A 14,730-nucleotide genomic window follows, 5' to 3' on the forward strand; every position below is an offset into this window, starting at 1 on the left:
TTGAGATTAGTAACAAGCAAAGCTCAGCTGACAAACTTAGTGGAATAGGTAGAAAGAGAAAATCTAGAGATGGAATTTTTAAAAATGGCATCCCAGAAGAAATAATTTGAACAAAGCGCAATGCTCTGATAGCAAGTGTGAATCACATAATAGTATATGACAACATCTGCAAAGAGTGTGGAAAAACAGACCTCCAAGATACATTCAAGGACATATAGATTCAAGCAAAGCCCGAGATGACCTCAATAGTCAGGCTGCTGAGCAAATGACTTGCTTGTGGATGTCTTCCAAAATTGCAGATCACAGACAGAAGGACATTTATTTGAGTCCTTCTGCAGAGAAAAAGGCACATAGTATCCAGTCCTGTGGTGCTGACTGCTTGCAAAACAAATGCACTGATCCTCCATCTGCTTCACTGATGGTAGAAAGCACGGTGTGCAGGAGCTGCTCAGAGGTCATTTGCAAAAAGCTTCTGAAAAAAAGTTACAAAAAGGCAAGGTTACTTCCCAGAGTCCTTGGTCTAGCTATCAACCATATCACAGCAGTGTACAGGCAGGTAGGAAGGAAGAGACCTCCCAGCTTTGGTACAGATTTTGGGCTATTTGGGGGTCGCATATTGATTTGTGGGGTTTATCTTAACTGTGTTCAGACTGGAAAGATCGTCCAAGTTCCACGTGGGCTACCTTTAATCTCACGTCCTTCTATAATCTAAGAAACTCAGCTGGACAGTGAAGTTCTGCAGCTCTGCCCTCAAGGGTTGTACACCCAAGGCTTTCACAGCAGAAGGGGTGCATTCAGACTGTAAAGATGTGCTCAGACAGATGAATGCCTTCTACAAGGGCTATGCAGGGAGCTGCACTGCACTGAGGAGTCGCAGTGGCATTGAAGTAAGGAGTAAAGCTGGACAGCTTTTCTCTACTCAGGAAACTATGAAGCAGCTATCTAAGGGGCTGTTAAAGGAGATACTGCAGCTCTGGGGACTTGTTTGCTGTCTGGAGGGGACTGAAAGTCTTCCTTTCCATTAGAAATCAAGCTATTCAAACTATGCATATTCCAGGGCATGGTCTTTAATGTGACAACACAAACTTTCTGGACTGTTGTTCCATAATGATCCCTTGTCTTCCAAGTGACAAACTTTCAGGCAGCAGCTTGCTAGCAAACCCACCTTGGAGAACAGAGGTGCAAAGATGGCTGTTGGCATGGTGAGAAGGCCCACACATTGCTTGGCATGCCCTCGCTGCAGTGAAGGCTGCAGCCACCTGGGATTGGACAGCAGACCGAAGTCACTGAAGAACATCAGAAGACTGATTGCCATCTGTGTACAGAAAGAGCAGGAGCTACACGATAGGCAAAGATGTCATGCCTGCTTTCAGCAAACGCGCTGTAAGAAGCAAAGTGTGGATCAGAGCCACCTCGGGGGCAGCAGAACCAGCGGTCAGTCAGATGCTCAGGCTCTGAGCAACATGGTGCAGCTGTAGGCGTCCCTGTACATCGCAGAGCAGTTGGACTAGGTGAAATATAGGGGTCCCCTCCGATCCAAGCAGTTCTATGACTCCGTGCGGTGTGAATGAAGCAAGCAGGGTGAGGACGCACAACCCAACTCCGGCTCCCACAGAGGGGCTGCCGCTCGTGTCGGCCGGGAGCACCGCTCAGCCACCCACCCCGCTCCCCGGAGGTAACGGAACGCGCCCCCATCGCCCGAGGGCCGGGTGGGGCGGTCCCGGGAGGGGGCGGCCGTTGGCACTGGTGGCGGGGAAAGGGGAGGGAGGGGGATGGGGGGGGGTGCGCCGCCTCAGAGCCCATAAAGCGCCGCCCGCGCGGGGCAGAGCCGGGTTGCGCGGAGGGACAGCGGGCGGGACGGGGCGTGCGGTGCGGGACGGGACGGGACGGGACAGCGCCATGAGGGAGATCGTGCACATCCAGGCGGGCCAGTGCGGCAACCAGATCGGGACCAAGGTGAGCCGAGGGGAGCCCTCCCGCCGCTCCGGGCGGACAGGGAAGTTCAGCGGCCGTCCGAAAAAGGCGTCGGGGAGCGTTGAAACCGACGGGATTTCTCACGGCTATTCACAAAGCGGGCGGGCCGGGGCTGGGCGGCGGGCGTGGGGCGGCTGGGAGCCGAGCAGCCCCTCGCAGCCCCTCGCAGCTGTGCCGCCCCGGGCGCTGTCGGGCAGCGCCGCAGGGAGGGGCCGGGAGCGACTGGAATCCGGCAGCTGCCCCGGGCCGGGCCGCGCTGCGTGGCCGTTGGGGCAGGGACACAGATCTCGGCGGGGGAGTTCCCAACACTCTTCTTCTTTTTTTTCTTCCTGCCCTAGTTTTGGGAAGTGATAAGTGATGAGCATGGCATTGACCCAGCCGGAGGCTATGTCGGTGACTCAGCGCTGCAGCTGGAAAGGATCAATGTCTACTATAACGAATCATCTTGTAAGTGTGGGGCGGGGAGGGTGCTGGGCGACGGGCTCCGTGAGGACGGAGCCAGGAATGTGGGAGAGCGGTTCTGTAAGCTGCAAGCGCTTCTGGCCGCCCTCCTCCCGCCATCAGCTGGCGTTCCGCTCCCCAGGCGGAGAGGAGGGAGTGTCTCACGGGGCACAGCCTGCGTGGAAGTTTGTTAATCGCTGTTCGCGCTTGTAACGCGTGATTAATGCATCAGCTGTCTCTTGTCTGTCGCCTCACGTTGAACTGCTGATTTTGTGAGCCCCTATCTGTAGTATGCAGGTTTTGTTCTGTGGGTTGAAAGAGTTGGGGCGTGGGTAATGGTGATTCATTAATAAGGTGCTAAAGGCACCGAAGTCCTTTGAGTCAGACTGGTGTTGGAAGGTATTGCTATGTAAAATAGGGACAGCGAGTTCTTTGGTCGTTGGGAAGAACTTGTTTTGTCTTCTGTCCAGCTTAGCTTAATGTATTTGTGTTCAAGAAGCATTTAAATGTTGTATTGAGGGATATGGTTTAGTGGGAAATACTGGTGATAGGTGGATGGTTGGACTGGATGATCTTAGCAGTCGTTTCCAACCTTGGTGATTCTAGGATTCTATGGTATTATTTACCTTAGTTTCCTTGAGCAGTTTCAACCACGTACAGATTCTTGTGCTTTGTGGTAGATGCGCTCATCAGTTGTTTGCCACCTGCACCAAATAGCTCTCTCATTGATGGTGAGTCCTTCAAGCATGAAAAGTTATGTGTTTTAGCATCCTTATGGTCTGAGTTTTTTGGGTGCTCCCTTGTGAAGCTAGGAGTTGGACCCGCAGTCCTTATGGGTCCAATGTAACTTATATGATATTATATGATTTGGGTATTAACCCTCCACTCACCCCTTACACACAGTGAAAATTGTTTACTTTATTATTCAAATTTTTTTTTTGTAGTCAAACTTCCCTTCTTTATGTCTAATCCTCAAAATGCTTACAAAATTGTAATATTCCACTGACATCCAGTTATCAAGTCTGTTGTTCGATGGGAATTGTTTTGTGCATATAATGCTTGGATTCATCTTCCGCTATGATTTCCTCTATAGGAAATATTTATCTATGTACAATCTGTATTAGACTGATAGTAAGCAATGTAACTGTGTGTTAAACACTGTAACTCTTTCACTATTTTCCAGAACATTAAGGACATGCTTATTTTTCATTGTAGCCCAGAAATACGTGCCAAGAGCAGTCTTGGTGGACTTGGAGCCGGGCACCATGGATAGTGTGCGATCTGGTCCTTTTGGTCAGCTCTTTCGGCCTGATAATTTCATCTTTGGTATGTGGATGCTTCTTACAAAGGAAGAAAAAAGAAGTGAATGGTTAAAAAAACATTTAAACTATATTGCCTCCTCCTTGTTTCAAAGTATTATTAATACTCAAAACCTTTATTAGCTTAACAATCCATTTTCGGTTATCTGTAAGTCAGCCAAAAGATCCCATTAACTGAACAAATCATTCTTCTGTTAATTGTTTCTTCAATTAGCAAACTACTGAAAGCTTTCTATGATAATCATCAGATAGTGTACGTCTACTTTCAATATATTTGAATGCTAATGAAATCCTGAGACCAATTATTTACAACAAAATGCACGGAAATTCTGCAGGAAATGGAAAGCAGAGGGGGGAAAAAACTCAACCACAAACCAACCAAACTATTTTTTATTTGAAATCGCATTAAATGCATGAGTATGAAGTTGTTTAAAGGCTGTGTAATTTAACTCTTTCAATGGAGCCTTACAGTATAGCATAGTTAACACTAAAGGGAGGCCAATGGAAACCACTCATAGAGCCAGTTACTGGGTTATTTTCCAACACAAAGAGGAACAATCTGACAGCATGGAGGAACTTCAGGTTTTGCAGTGTTCTTGGAAAGGGTTGTTCTGGCTTTTACCGTTTTACTTTGCACTTCTGTAGTACTTCCCATGTAAGCTTAAAAGTGACTGTTGCCATGATGGAATTTCATAGCATCCTTAAGAAGTACAGGAGTGCTGTTGGTCCCTTAGTACTAAAGGAGAGGTGGTGTGTGAAAGTCAAGAGAACCACTCAAACAGGAAGCCTGAATGAGAGCTACCACAAGGGCTCCAGTGGCCTTCTGGTTTCCATGTCTGCGCTAGCTGCTCTTCCTCCTGCCAAAGCAAGCTTAGGTTTCAGCTTATTTTGGTGTATTGTGTTAATATAATAAAGAAGGAACGGTGCCAGGGAAGGACAGAGAAAAGATAAACATTGTTTGGGTGGTATGAAGTAAACTGTAGCTCAACCTCCCTCTGGTGAGGTAGGGAATAAGAAGCCATAGATTCATATTAAGCCTTTAACTGACTTCTTTAACAGAGTTCAACTGAAGTTTTATTGCTAATTTTCTCCCATATGATCTGTAGCAATGATGTTAAGGATTACATTCAAAAGCATTTTAAGTTACAATATGTACAAGTTAGCCTGGTGTAAAAAGTCATAGGCAGCCTTATGAGGCAAGTTTCTATATTCACGTTTTTACTTTTACTCCCTTTCTCCTGTGTGTACCACAGCAGCCCCACAGGAGTGAATTCACACAACTTTTGGAAATACCTGTGTTGGAACTTTACAGTTTGGCAGATCACCAGTAAAACCAGAGCAAAATCAATTTAGTGTCTTTAACAATAGTTCAGTTCACTGCACTCCCTTTCTGACAAGCTAACAATGAACCATCAGCATGTGATGAACTGGTATCTGACGGAGGGCCCTGCCAGCATCAGGCACCGTCCTCCCAACCTGCTGAATAGTGCAGAATGGCTGCCTGAGTGCTGAAGTAATGATCTTCTGTATTAAAAGCCAACAAAGCACTTTGTTTTCTCTTTTAAAAATCCAGCCTGGACCCACAAAGGACTTTGTGGCAGAGGCTGGCAGTTCCATACTTGCTGTATGCCAGGCTGTTAGGGCTCATTCTGATGGAGATGTTTGCAGTCTCTGCATGCATATACGTGTATGTGTGCATACCTGTAACAAGTAGGTGTGCACCATCAATGAGAATTTCATTCAGCTATGTTAAGCAGCTGATCACACACACCAGATATAGGGATTTTTAGCTCAGGCTAGCAGGAGACTAGCAGACATAATCCTTGTACTTTAATGCTGCAGGATACTGATGTGAAGGGTGAAGAAGCACAGATGGAATGAATTTGCTGTAGGAGAGCAGCGGGTCTTTTGGCTCCCTAATGGCGTACAGTTGTCCACCAGTGTCTGTTATGAACTGTCTGATGTAACTGTTTATGTTGACCATTTTTCATTAGTACACTCCTGCATTTCTCATTCCATTTTTGCCTACATCCTTGCTAGCTCTTCTTGGATAGGTATCTCTCCGGTTTGTTGTCTGAACTGATGGTGATAAACACAAATGGCTGTTATCCAGTCAAAGGAGTGTCTTTCCCTCTCTAAATCACGTTGTATGTTCTGCACCAAGGCCTTCACAATAGTCTTCTCAGCATTAGTATGCAAGCTACCGGTGTCTCTTCCTAGGTTTGTCTTTTATTTCAAGCATGAAATAAAAGAGAGTAAAAAAATAGTAGAGAGAGAAAAGGAGAGGAATAAGTTTTCAGAAAATAGCTGCTATTTTTTGTCTGTTAGACAAATGGCTTCCGTGCACATGCAGCTCAAGCTTACACATGAGCACTGGAGAAACAAACAGTGGTAGGAAGATCTGGAGGTACCAGCATTAGTTCTGGGATTACTTCTTGTAGACTTCCATTGTATTTCAGTAAGTGAACAGTGAGAAGAGGCGGAAGCTGGAGGCTGGCTGCATGTATAACAGAGCTTGTGGGACAGAGCAAAGATCTGCCAAACCTACAGTTTTTAGTGATATTCAGAATTTTGGTATGTACCTGGTAAGTGGGGGGCATCCTCTGGGGTTTCACAGAGAACATAGGAGACCCCAGGTGGGTGCTGCCTAGTAGATGAGTGCAGTGTTAACACATGAGCAACTGATAGTTATGGGCAGAAGGGAAACAGTGGTGTTGTAGGCAGCCACTGCTGCAGTTAAACTGCAGTTTAGATAGATACAAAGGCCGTGTGAATGCAATAGATCGAATTTGAACAGTGATCGAATGGGCTTCTGGGAGATCCTGTGGTGTGAATTAGCCCTGAGGGAGGACTGATCCACTTCTGTATTACATGTTGTACTTCCTAATTTATTTTGCAGACTAAGCCAATGCAAATCTAGTCAGGCTGCTGATGGTTATTTTTCCTGTGAACACAAAATTTCCACATTTTTGAGAATAATTGCCTTTTTTTTTTTTTTTCTTTCCTAATTCTTTGCTCCTATTTTGTGTTCTCTCCTATTCTCTCACTGCCCAGTGGAGAAGGGCAACACAGGGGATGTTCTGCAAAACATATTCTAAAAACTCAGATTTTGGTTTTAAGATCCTTCTGCATCTGAAGTAGCATTGGCTTGTGCAGATATCTGTTAGGGGATCAGCTCAAGCACACTGCAGGTGGTTGCAAGCATATTTAATTCTGGAAGGATATTACTTTGTGCTTTGTCCAGCTGGACAGGAAGTGCTGACCTTCCTAGATTCAAAGAGAGAAAAACAAAGCAGCATATAGAACAATTAACCAGATAAATGTTGAGGAAATCAAGCATTTTTTTGCAGTGAAAATAAAGTGTCTCATATTTGAACAATACCCCAGCTAGCAGTTTTCCCAGAACTGTATGTTTGGCACCAGCACAGCACATTGGGAATTGAATTGAGGCATGGTAGTAGGAAGGAAGGGAGGACTTGGAGAACCATGCGGAAGTGGATATATGTGATTGTGAAAATATTGCTCCTTCCAATGACTACTTCCAAGAGTACTACTGACTGAATTTGGTAGCATGACATACGTATGTAGTGTAGCCACTGTGAGGAATATGAGTATTAAAGGCTGGTCCCTTATTTAATCTGTATCTAATAATAAAATAGTGGTGTAGCAGGGAATCCAGATTATCCATCCTGAGTGGTACATAAGAGGCAAATGGAAGCTGGGGGAGAAAATGAGGGCTTGTGAAATGTACATTTTTCGATTTGGCAAGTTGCTTTGCAGATCTCAAAGAGTAGTGAGTTTCTAGGGAAACCAGTAGATGTTAAATAGCACTTGGTAACCCCTGAATTTTTGGAATATCTTTCATGGAGCTTCTGTTGATCAGTGTTCTCATTCAGGCTAGATAACCAATGATTGAAAAAGTTACAGTTTTTGATATAGTAAGTTTAAAAAGGACTTATTTCAGAAGCTTAGCCTCATCCTTGAATGACAACTGTACCTCCTGTCTGAAAGGAGCAAATGTGAGAGCAGTCCAAGAACCCTTCATTTAGAAATGTGCATCTGTGATTTAGCTTTTTATTCATCGTGATCCCTATAAACAGAAAGCATTTAAATATAAACAGTCTCTGTATGTTTATGGAATAAGCAGGGCTGGGAGTGTGAGAGCTTTCAAAACAAGGAACCAGTGCCATCTTTGCATTTATGGAAAGTTAAATTCCAAAAAAGAAAATGTCACCCAAAGGCATAAATGGACACTATGGAGGATTTGAGGCAAAAGGAGTCTGTATAAAAAGCTTAAGTTGATATTAGTAGAGAGATTTGTAGGCAAAACTGAAGAGCAGTGTTATCTACCTGACAGATTATTAGCAGCTCATTTTTAAGGTGTGATGTACTCCATGAGGTGCCCAAATGCTACTGGTAACTTTGTATATTTTCTTCTCCAATTGTATATTTTTTTTTTTAGGACAAACTGGTGCAGGAAACAACTGGGCCAAAGGACACTATACTGAAGGGGCAGAGCTGGTTGATTCTGTACTTGACGTAGTGAGAAAAGAGTGCGAACACTGCGATTGCTTGCAAGGATTTCAGCTCACTCATTCCCTGGGAGGAGGGACAGGGTCTGGCATGGGAACCCTGCTCATCAGCAAAATACGAGAGGAATATCCTGACAGGATAATGAATACCTTTAGTGTCATGCCCTCTCCAAAGGTTTCTGATACAGTGGTGGAGCCTTATAATGCCACACTCTCGGTCCACCAGCTGGTTGAAAATACAGATGAAACCTACTGCATTGACAATGAAGCTTTGTATGACATTTGCTTCCGCACCCTGAAGCTCACCACTCCAACATATGGTGATTTAAACCACTTGGTTTCTGCTACCATGAGTGGGGTAACTACATCCCTGCGTTTTCCTGGCCAACTCAATGCTGATCTCCGGAAGCTGGCAGTGAATATGGTCCCATTCCCACGCCTTCACTTTTTCATGCCAGGCTTTGCTCCTTTGACAGCCCGAGGCAGCCAGCAGTACCGAGCACTCACTGTTCCAGAGCTCACCCAGCAGATGTTCGATGCCAAAAACATGATGGCAGCCTGTGACCCGAGGCATGGGAGATATCTGACAGTGGCTACTGTCTTCCGTGGCCCCATGTCAATGAAGGAGGTTGACGAGCAGATGTTGGCCATCCAGAACAAGAACAGCAGTTACTTTGTGGAGTGGATCCCAAACAATGTTAAGGTGGCAGTGTGTGACATACCGCCTCGTGGCCTCAAGATGGCTTCCACATTCATTGGCAACAGTACAGCCATTCAAGAGCTCTTCAAAAGGATATCTGAGCAATTTTCAGCCATGTTCAGGAGAAAGGCCTTCCTCCACTGGTTCACAGGAGAAGGAATGGATGAAATGGAATTTACGGAAGCAGAAAGCAACATGAATGATCTGGTGTCAGAGTATCAGCAATACCAGGAAGCTACAGCAAATGATGGAGAAGAAACATTTGAAGATGAGGAAGAAGAGATCAATGAATAAAGAAATTAGGTATGCTATTTTCCAGGCCAAATTCTCACATCTGGATTTCTAATAATTAGGCTTATAAATCTGTATTTAGGCTTCAAAATGAGGGGGGGGAGGAGAGAAAAGGGAGCACAACTCAGATATTAGAGCTGCTCTTCAGAGTCCATTGAGGTCACTGGGAACTGAGGACGTTCTGCATTTCTGAAAATCAGGCTATTTCTATTCATGAGACAAATGTAAGGCATTCATGTAAGACTTTAGTCTAAGAGTCTGAACACAGAAATTGGTAGGTTGGGATCTTTTATTCCAAACAAACTTCGTCTTCCATATTTTACAAAAAAAAGAAGTAATGCAGGCATGAAAATCTACAAAACAGAACTGCACTATTTTCATCCAATTATGAGTAAGAAAATCTTGTGGGTTTGAAGTATTCATTCTGTACTGAGTATACAATACTGAACTGCCAGGAACAAGAATTTATTGATTAAAAAAAAGAACAAAAAGTTATTAACTGTTCTGTACAGTAACTATTAAAAATGACGTTTGATTCAAATTCTCTGAAAACAAAATAAAAAAGACTAGTATCATCTCAAGCAAAAGTGTTCTGGGCAGTCAATGCTGTATAAATATCCAGTGAGCTGCAGGCCAAGGGCTGAATTTATGCTATGTGACTTTTTCACTTGTTGCTGAGTAATGGTGGGTTATGTGTGTGAAATATGTCCACTTGTGGTATGTTCTTTAAGGACTCTCTGAAAGCACAATATCATGCAGTCCCCTGGTTTTCTGGCCAGCACCAGGTAATGGTGAGTCTGGTTCCTGTCTCCACTCCACCTTCCCTATATACCTGAAATTCATGTTCTCCACAGCATGGTGGGAAAGGAGACTACATGTTGATGTATCTTTCTACCCCCAGTTTGAAGTTCACACCTATGGGTGCTATGGATGTTTTAAAATCACTGGGCAGACTGAGATTAAAGTAAAGTACAACTATTTATCCATGGTAACCAAAACAGCTGGCAAAATGAAAGATGAACATCAATTTATCTGCTTACATGGCAGCTGGAACAGAAAGGTCTCTGTCTTGCACAACTGACTTGCTGCCTTGACAAAATGACTGTTGGGTGTTCACTCTCTGTGCATACTTTGTGCTTCTGGCCATATCAATTAAACAGCCCTTCTCCATTAGAGAGCCTTCACTGGAGAACACTCTGCCTACATGGAGTGTCCTATTTAGGTCAGTTTCTAGGCAACAAAACAAGCAAACAAAGGAAAAACCTTCTGGAAATCCAAACTTAATATGTTTCTGGACTCTGCTCTTTTTTGTCTTGCTTTCTGAAGCACTTTCTAAGCAGCAACCTTGCTCAGTACTTAAAAAACAATGCTTCACAACTATATTTTCCAAAGATCCATTGTTCCTGAAAATATTTATAGTTTGGGATTCAGGGAAGGAGATGATTGCATTTTACATATAGCTGCAAACCACGCACACTGAAGCTGTCAATTTTGTTCTACATGGAACTGAAAGTTCAAGTACAAGTAAAAGCACTGGCACAGCTGCTTCTGAGTGAAGGAGGAGCAGCCATCTTTTAAATTCTGGGTCTTTATTTCACTGTAATACAGAATTAATGAGTAGCTCCCAGCCATGAATTCTGATATCATTAATTAAAATGTTTACAACATAAAATGCCAGGAATCTTAAGTAACTGAGCATTCTCTTGTGAACCAGCTTCTTTGCTTTTCATACATTGACTCACAATCCAGAATACAGATTCTGAACCCATAAAATCCATAACTGACAGTGTTCTCTGATTCTATTTTGACTCAATCATTCTTTCACGAGTTTAATTCCAACTGTTGGGTGTGAAGTTAGGAGAGACAACTGAATGTCCCCTTTAGAGCAAAAGGAAACATCTTCCATGTAATTTTAGAAGAAAGCAAACAGCCAAAGGAGCCTGCAGTAAGAACATCACCAGCTTGCATGAAAGCAGTAAGAGCCATGGGAGTGGGAATGCTTCCTTTTCATTCAAGTAATTTTCTAATAATCTTCCTTTTATGACACAAAACCAAAAATCTTTAGCAACAGGTTTGTTGACATTTCTTTCAGTTGCCTTTCATTTTGAATAATTACTTTCTGCTCCTAAAAACTTCTCTCTTTTTTTGAAATTTACCTATCAAGTCCTGCCTTTGTCTTTTTCACATTCCTTTCTTCGGTTTCCCTCCACGTTTTTTAACTCGGTCACCCTTTCCTTTTCTTCCCATGGCTGGTCTGCTTTCATTTTCTCCTTTTTACTGCTATGCATCTGGTCACACAAAGATACACAGCTGCTCGATGCCAGATCAAGCCAGACCCGAGGGTGTTTCTTAGTACCACCCACACACAAATACTTCTGCCAACATTTGAATAAGGGGAAGGGGAGGCATAAATAAAGATGACAACCTACACCATCAATACAACTTATAAACAGAGTGGGCAGGTGTGCTTCCAGGCCAGAAACAAGCACCTAACCTGGAGGGAGCAGGTCCTTTGCAAAGATGCTTTGGTCAAAGCCAGCAAGGCATTCAGGCAGTTTCTGCCACTGTCTCTGCATGAGCTACTTTGACCTCTTCAGGCTCTCAATTTCACTAGTTTGAAATCACTTCTCTCGCTAGGAAAAGGTGGTCACCTCCTGTGAACAAAGTCAAGGCTGGAAGAGGGCCAGACCTGCTCCTCTTCCCAGCAATAGGACAAACAGAGAAGGCTCAGTTCCCTTCATGCTGCGCAAGCCTCTACTAGTTGAAGCAGCACTGCTAAATATTTGCATACAAACACAATCTGACCTTACTGGCAGCCACACCACAGACTAAACTTTGAAGTCTCAAATTTGTGAGCAGGCTAACCGTTCTCTTTAAAGAAGCAGGTTAGGCGGATGGTTAATTTAGTTTTCATGGCTTTGTTTTGAATCCAAAATGCCGGCACAGCACATTTCTGCCACTTTTGGCACAAAATACTAAAACTTATCAAGGTAAGACTACACAGAGTAAGTTGATGCTCTAAAATAGAGGCAAAGGAACTTCCGTATCCCTTACAGTCTCACAAGCTTATGAACTACGCTGCAATTAAACGTGAGTGGGATTTAAGTCCTATACATGTAGACAGAATAAATGGAGTAAGAGAAAACTTCTCAGAGAGATACTTCTTTTGCAGGCAGGTGGTAACACCCCAAAGAGTTCACTTAGGATATTTTGGGTATATGGCCATGGCTTGTGGGTTTGGTTTAGTTTTTTTTTTGTTCATTTGTTTTTTGTTTTGTCTCTTCATTTGCTTGCTTGAGGAAGAATCAAATAAGGAATGAGGAAATTAAGACCTCTACAATGCAACTACATTTAGTCCTCAGCACTGGCTACAAACTGCCTGTGAGAAATAGAAAAAAAAAACGTGTTCCACTAGATGGGAAATAGGGAGGCAAACAAACAGCAGTAAGTACAGCTACATGTAAAATACCACACTACACCATATGCAAATAAACTGGTTGCTACTTTGCCATGTCTGCCTGATGGAAGTTTTACAAACATGAGGGCGGAGTTAACTGCCCCAACAGCTAGGACTTGATGCTCAGTCTCTGCAGAGCTGTAAATACTTCCCTGAGCACTGTCACAGGATGCACTGGGAGCAACAAACTCATTACGTGACAAAAACACAGCAATCTTGTCCTGAAGCAACTTCGGTAAAGTCTCAGGGAGATGAACACAGAGGACTGAAGCCAACCCAAGATCTGCACCTGTTTCTGCGCCAGCAGCTCTGCTTGGAAGTAAGAGCAAGAGATTTGCAGTCAAAACTGTTGCAGTAGTACATTAGATACGTCTGCTAACTTTTTATTGCAAATTGTACAGAAACTGCTGCACATTTTAATGGGGGAAGGGAGGCTCTCTCCCTCTTGTTCTCCTAATGGATCAGCAATCTTGTGATCACGCCTAAACTTCAGTAAAAGCTCTGTAAATCTACCTTTTATTAGTCAAATCACATTTCAGACAAAACAAAAGCTTACTGTTGCAGAAATCATTCATTCTAAACTTTTAACACCAGTAATACAGAAATTGAAGTTTAGTTTTATTCAGGGTGTCTTCCTAAATATTCATTCTACAATAAGGAATTCAATAGGAGCACACAACAGCTGCTTAATGACTAAAAAAGTCCTAAGTTACTGTGCCCTGTGTCCCTTGTTACCTGGCTTGCAATGAAGGAGGACATCATCGATAGCAACACCTTCATCACTGGAAAAAAGAAAAAAAATCATTTCTATAAACAATTTGCTTCAACTAACTCAGGCAGACAGTTAAGTCTGACCTTTCATAGACCCTTCTTTCCTTACCATCCTGCTTTCCAACATGTTGCAACATGCAGCTGGAATCTATCACTGATTAGTCCCTTAACATGCCCTCTGTTAAGCCTTAAAGAATGTTATCTAGTAGAGAAGTTCAGTTCCTTCTCCCTCCTCTTGAAAAACAAAACAGAACCCAACCCCTCACCCTCCCCAGATCATGCTCCCTCCCTTTTTCTGGGACAGGGAGACTGTCAGTTATCTTTTCAACAGCTGAATTCTCCAACAAATACACTCTTGGCACACAGCAGGTAAACCAGCGTCGATTACTACACTGAGACCAATGTATTAAACTAAGCAGAGAGAATTGTTACCTTTAGATTAATCGAACCAGTATGAAACTCAGACAATCTGGTTTAGTACCTTTGGAATGGCTGCTTTTGCAATGTGAGAGCACAATTTTGCTACCCTAATTTACCAAAGGTTTAAACTCAGGAAGTTTCGTACTAGACTGAATTCGGTTATCAAGAAATTGGCAAAAGAAAAAACAAACTTTGTTCAGAAAAGTACTGATTTTATTGACTCAAACTGTATTTACACAACACATTCATATGTTCAATATCTTACAGAACTCCGTAAAAAACTTGACCAATAAAACTGCAGGAGCAAGTTCCAGACTGAACCATGAGTACATTTTAAGATATCTGACTGGGTGTCCAGTTGTACGGTCAATTTACTTGACTGTTCTTTGTAAACAACTCCTTTTAAAAATCAAAATGAAGGGTGGGGAAAAGGAGGATCAGATCAAAAAGCTGACACTTTTGCAAAGCTAGTTACACTTCGCAAGACCAGACTTTTGGCCAAGCATTCAACAATGCATTTTTCTGTGATTTTTTTGGAAACAAATCACATACAGGTATATTTTAGATGAATAATCAAAATTATTTATTTCTTTTTAGTAAGCCTACATACATTTCAAAAAAAAAAAAAAAAAAAAAAAAAAAGAGAGACCAGTGCCATGAAGTTTGTGCATGAATCTCAGTTCTTTCAGTGTTTGGGAGGTTCAGTTCTGGATTCCACTGCAGCTCAAATCCAAGGTACGTTTCTTCAGCTGACAAATGAAGGATGATCTTTTACCGGTGAACTGATGATACCACATACTGGGAGTAGAATATCTTTGTCTCTGC

At 43.1% G+C, this 14,730-nt stretch overlaps 1 protein-coding gene across 1 annotated transcript; it reads left to right on the top strand.

Moving 5' to 3' along the window:
* Positions 1-1,899: 1,899 nt before the first annotated feature.
* On the top strand, positions 1,900-9,260 carry TUBB6 (tubulin beta 6 class V; the record flags this gene model as incomplete). Its single annotated transcript, XM_079533360.1, has 4 exons — positions 1,900-1,956; positions 2,313-2,421; positions 3,631-3,741; positions 8,197-9,260. The coding sequence occupies 4 exons, from the start codon at positions 1,900-1,902 to the stop codon at positions 9,258-9,260; spliced, it is 1,341 nt and encodes a 446-aa protein (XP_079389486.1).
* Positions 9,261-14,730: the final 5,470 nt, after the last annotated feature.

This window comes from Tetrao urogallus (assembly GCF_951394365.1).
Source record: "Tetrao urogallus genome assembly, chromosome: 3".
Lineage (NCBI taxonomy): Eukaryota > Metazoa > Chordata > Aves > Galliformes > Phasianidae > Tetrao > Tetrao urogallus.